The sequence below is a fragment of the Morus notabilis genome, unplaced genomic scaffold, assembly GCF_000414095.1.
Source record: "Morus notabilis unplaced genomic scaffold, ASM41409v2 Scaffold906, whole genome shotgun sequence".
NCBI lineage: Eukaryota > Viridiplantae > Streptophyta > Magnoliopsida > Rosales > Moraceae > Morus > Morus notabilis.
Window position 1 is genome coordinate 130,812 of NW_010358059.1, and position 5,119 is coordinate 135,930.

General features: G+C 32.6%; 1 protein-coding gene across 1 annotated transcript; it reads right to left on the reverse strand.

Annotated features, from left to right (window-relative positions):
* Positions 1-891: 891 nt before the first annotated feature.
* Positions 892-1,963, reverse strand: LOC21391409 (protein MARD1). The gene is made up of 2 exons (XM_010091472.2): positions 1,695-1,963; positions 892-1,339 (listed from the first exon to the last, which is right to left on the reverse strand). Exons 1-2 carry the CDS (start codon positions 1,814-1,816, stop codon positions 1,171-1,173), a joined length of 291 nt encoding a protein of 96 aa, XP_010089774.1. The 5' UTR covers positions 1,817-1,963; the 3' UTR covers positions 892-1,170.
* Positions 1,964-5,119: the final 3,156 nt, after the last annotated feature.

The following is a 5,119-nucleotide window of genomic DNA, read 5'->3' on the forward strand; positions in this document are numbered from 1 at the left end:
TTGACTTTTTTTTTTTTTTTTTTTTTTCATTCAAAGAAACTTTTATTAGAAGGGCACAAGGCCGAAAGCAGAGCAGAAAAAATAAAGATAAGTCTTAAGGCGCTAAACAAATTAGGAGAGGCAAAGTAAAAGCAAATTAAGATACAACGCCTAAAAAAGCTAAAATACCAAGTTAGTTACAAGAGGCCTCACCCTCACATCTAACTAGAAAAGGAAGTCCTCAAGAAAATGAATCTCCTCATCGAATATGCCACAAAATAATCCAAAGAAACTCTCAAGACCTAAAGCGTTATGATTATCTTCGCTCAAATATTACCATCTCAATTTCAAAGCAAAGAATTATGTACTTTACTATCTAAATCCAAATCAACCATGTCGTCATTTATTATTATTATTATTATTATTATTATTATTATTATTTCTTTTCTTTTTTTATTTTTTTTGAAAGGGAACCACGTCGTTATTACACTTTCACTTTTTGGTTTTTTATTTTATGAAAAGCTAAAGACGACATTTTAGAAAGCAAAACGCAGAAAACGAAAATAAATTGTATAAAGAGATAAAACGATGCATGACAACAACAAGTGAGATGCGATCCATCACATAGCATGTGCAAGCACTTTTTAAAAAGAAAAAAATTCTAATAGTAAATATTAAAACTACTTTAAACAAAAAAAGGTTTATAAAATGGGTTGAATTTGCGTTATTCCGAATATATCAATCATTGTTTTAAAATGTTGTATAGGGAAATTATATCAACATTCCCAGAAATATACAGACACACCCAATGAATAATTAAACCCAGTAAAATTTAGGGATATCAAAAGGTAAAAGATGAAATCAAGTCTCTTTTAGAAACTTGAATAATATTGCCTCAAAATTTCATTTTCCAGAAAGTAAAAATGATCAAACATCATTACAAAATTATACAACCCCCCAGATCCTTTTCCTCCCAAAAGATCGCTCTTATAAACACCGATCCAACCCCAAAAGAAAGGGGAAATAAAAAACCCAAAATCTTATATCTCTGCCTGATCTCAAACCAACCCCTCCACATGTTTACAGATCACAAAGACACAAACTCATGATCAACATGGGGAATTCCTTCATTTTCTTTTCCTCCAAACAGATAATTAAAGATAGTCAATATATATACTAGCTGGTCAATAGTCAAGCTACTACAACAGTGCCAGTCCGTGAGGTTTTGGTTGGGGTAGAATTCTTGTTGGAGTCTGATTTTCTTATAGATCTGCTTGACATATTCCAGCTCTTTTCCTTCGCCTCATCAAATTCTATTTGTTCTTGTCTGCATTCTTTGCTGCAGAATGGTGTGTTTCCCCTGCAAAATTTCACATAATTCCCAACCTCACATCAGATTCATTCTCATCCATTAATTTGTCTAAAATTTATCCACATGATTTTCCGCTATTCTATATATGATATGATAGGTAACAAAGAAAGCTTATCAATAAGACAGAACATGTTAAGATTATATCAGAATAGGAAAAAAAATACTACAGCCTAACAGACTTTAATGAAAATCTGACCCTTTAAAATTATTTTATTTTAGTTTATTTTCATGAACGACAATATCAAGAACCCTACTTTTCTGGACAAAAAACTTGGTAAATTTCCAAGTAGCGAATGGATGATTTGACCTAAATAGCAAAAATATGTAACAAACTAATTATTACCTGTACATGAAAATGTCTGTATTGTATCCAAGTGGTTTTCTGCAAAGATAACAAGCTTCAAGAAAGTGGGATTCGGTGTTGTACTCTTCAGTCCCGGCAAAGTGAAACATTCCAGTCGCCATGGTGCTGAACAATATTAAGAAGAATAGAAAGAAACTTAAATATTGAACCGAGAAAAATTGGTTTCAGAAATGGTGCTTCTTTTCTGCTTCAAGATTAGTGGTGTAGAGAGAGAGAGAGAGAGAGAGAGAGAGAGGGGGGAAAGAAAGCTTGAGTGTATAGTCATATATAAAGACTGGTAGCCAGCCGAAGACTTGGTGGAATCTAGTGGTTTGTGGGGCAATGTAATAGGGTGGTCTTCTCTAAATAAAGTCTATTATTAAGGTTAAAGCGGTAAATTCATAAGAAAATAAGTGGACCTGATTGGTTGTAGGTTATAAGGGTGTGTTCTTTGTGAGTAGTTGAATGAAACTTTTACTCAAAATATTAAAAAGTGCTTGTAATGGCGGTTTTCCAAGATTCCATGGGATTCAATCTATTGGCTATAGATCATGCATCTGCTTCTCCAAGATTAGTTTTTTTTTTTTTTTTTTTTTTTTTTTTGGGGGCCCCATTAAATTTTTTTTTTTTTTTTTTTGTCCCCCTTATTTTTTTTTTTTTTTTTTTTTTTTTTTTTTGGGGGCACTCATGAAATTATTTATTTATCATTTTGGTCCCCTTAATGTGGGGTATTTCTTACACACTCATTTATTTTTCATCCCTCTTATTTATTGTACTCGTGTCTATTAGGCTCTCTTCACCTATACTCTTAAGAGAGACACGTAACCAGTCCTAGCAAAATTTATTAGTGTTATGGGAATCTAGAATCCAGTGTCTCATTCATTTAATGATTTGAGTTTTTAATTTTAAGTTTTTACAGTAAAAAGTTCTCAAAAAATCTCACATTTAATTTTTTCTGCTACAGTGAAAAATTTTAAAAAAATATCACATCTCAACTCAAATTAAAAATTCGAATTCGCGAAGTGAATGAGGCACTAAGATTTCACTAATGTGTATGTTTCCCATTGAGGAAGAGAAAGTTAAGTGTTAGTCAGAATTAAAAAAAGTTGGTTCAAATTTCAATGTGCATCAAAACTATTAAGCTAATTTATAAGAGAAGCAAATTAATAATTAATTGAGAACTATCATTATTAATGCGATGTACACTTTTATTTGAGGTTGGCGACTTGGCGTGCATGTGAGCCTACAGTCTAGCAAGGTATCCAGCTTTAATGTAAGCTTTGTTGGTGGCAATCCTAGAAACCCCTAATTAATTAGTTTAGGCTTCAATCTTAACCTCTTCTCCTATTAATTGGCATTAATCCGAGAACTTAACCAAAATGCAAAAGTATTATAGTATTGCAATGTTGTTACTAGAAAGGTGGCAGGGCAACTTATAATAAACAAAATAAGTGCCGCAAATTAACAAAAAAAGAAAAATTGTGGGCAAAAACATAATTGCACTAAATTAGTAGGAAACACGTGAGAGAAACTAACAGTGATTCCTTGAGTTCCGTTCTTCTAATGCCAAAAGTTTCAAAACAACCACTAAAAGCAAAATGGCATTCTAGAAATTTTACACAAACACCAAGTGCCAAAAACATGAATTTCCAACGTCACGATTCCTCTAGAGTCCTTTTAAAAGTTGCTTCCCTTTCATGATTTCATATGTCAGCCTTTGCTTTCGCAAACTGGGACATGAGCGAAGAAAATGGGCCCCACGAACCAATAAGATAGGAAAAATAATTTGAATAAAAAAACAAAAAAACCAAAAACAAACACCATAACGTTGGAGCTGACTAGGAGTGGGCCCAAAACGGGTTCACAAACCAACAAAACCCATCAAAGTGTTGGGGCCCGCAATGAGTCAGGACCATGCTGGCTCTACTCCCTAGGTCTTTGTCCCGTGGCCCACCTCCCACTGCCCGCCAGCCCCGGTCACACCTGCCCGTCACACGTGTGCCACAGCTTGTGCACCGGCGAAGCCCCCACGGAATTATTACAGACTCCACGCGGCGGCCGATCGAATAGAGGACACGAAACTTTTGCTCTGCTTTGTTAGATCTTGCCACGATGGCCGAGGTCAGTTAGATGGACGCTTCAGATCACTCGACGTTGTGATTTTTTTGGACGGATCTTCAATTATTGGGTGGTACCACTTTCACCCTCCCCCACGTTCGGGCACGAGTTTTTATTTATTTATTTATTTTTTTTCTTTATGCTGATCGTGAGGTGTGCTGCACGAGTGTGACTGCTAATTGGAAGGATGTATACATAATGCAATTTTATGCTTTTGGGAAGAGCAGTAATTAAAATAGGAGTAAGAGCCATCGAATTTATTTATTAAATTATACTTAGTGATTTGTTACGTAATCAGAGCTATCGAATCTATTTATTAAATTCTACTTAGTGCTTTGTTACGTAATTCAAGTATTGATGTCTACTCATGAAAAGATAAATCTTTAAATTCATGAGGAAAAAAAAAAGATACATTAAAATGACAACTATGTTATAGTTTTTTTTTTTTTTTTTTTTTTTTTTTTTTTTTTTTTTTTTTAATCGATAACTATGTTATAGTTGATAATCGAAATTCCTTCGAACCACAAAAAAAAAAAAAAAAAAAAAAATCGAAATTTGTAACATTACATATTGAAATAAGATATTCCAAATCACACACGTGGAATTTCTGCGTTTCTTCTTGTGGAGGTTCCATTAAATTTTCACGAGAAAAAGGTCATGGTGCAATCTAACGACATATTAGAGTAATTTTCCTTTTCTATCGAACCTTTTTTTTATGTTGAGAATTATTTAATATCGACACGTGTTTAACAAATATTTGTAAATTTTTTAAGGAACATTTATAATTTTTTGATTTGTAGAAACAAACGTTTATAATTGTCAAAACTAAGAACGGGTATAAAACATAACTTGAGAGTAAAAGGAACATATCTTAATCAATTTCTTAGCGGTGACGTATTTGAAGAGGTGGTCCTGATTTCTGTGGGCTGAAAAGTTCATATTAATTTGTAAGTGTCTTTGAGAGTCATATTCATAATTTAGTGGTTTGGCAGATATGAGATTAATGCACTGAAAGAGACCCATGTTAATATTTCAATCATCTTTTGTTTCATAAAGAAAATAATAATGATATAAATCAATCCTCTTTTCATTTTCTCTGCTTGAATGAAAGCAGTATAAATTTCAAACCAAATAACTAAAATAATAAAATTCCACAAAAAAAAAAAAAAACTAAAATCAAGTCAGAGAAATCGTTAGATTAAATCACTAACTTTTCGAATTATAATTATATTTAAATAGCATCTTTCTCTAAGGACTCATCTGGAAAAGGACTATAATTACAAAGAAAAAAAAAAAAAAAAAAAAAA

What these genes read in the sequence shown, in the direction of transcription:
- LOC21391409 (XM_010091472.2), bottom strand. Translation starts at nt 1,816, where the DNA reads ATGGCGACTGGAATGTTTCACTTTGCCGGGACTGAAGAGTACAACACC. An exon ending in ACAGACATTTTCATGTACAG is followed by an intron (nt 1,340 to 1,694) that starts GTAATAATTAGT and finishes GAAATTTTGCAG; the next exon opens with GGGAAACACACCATTCTGCA.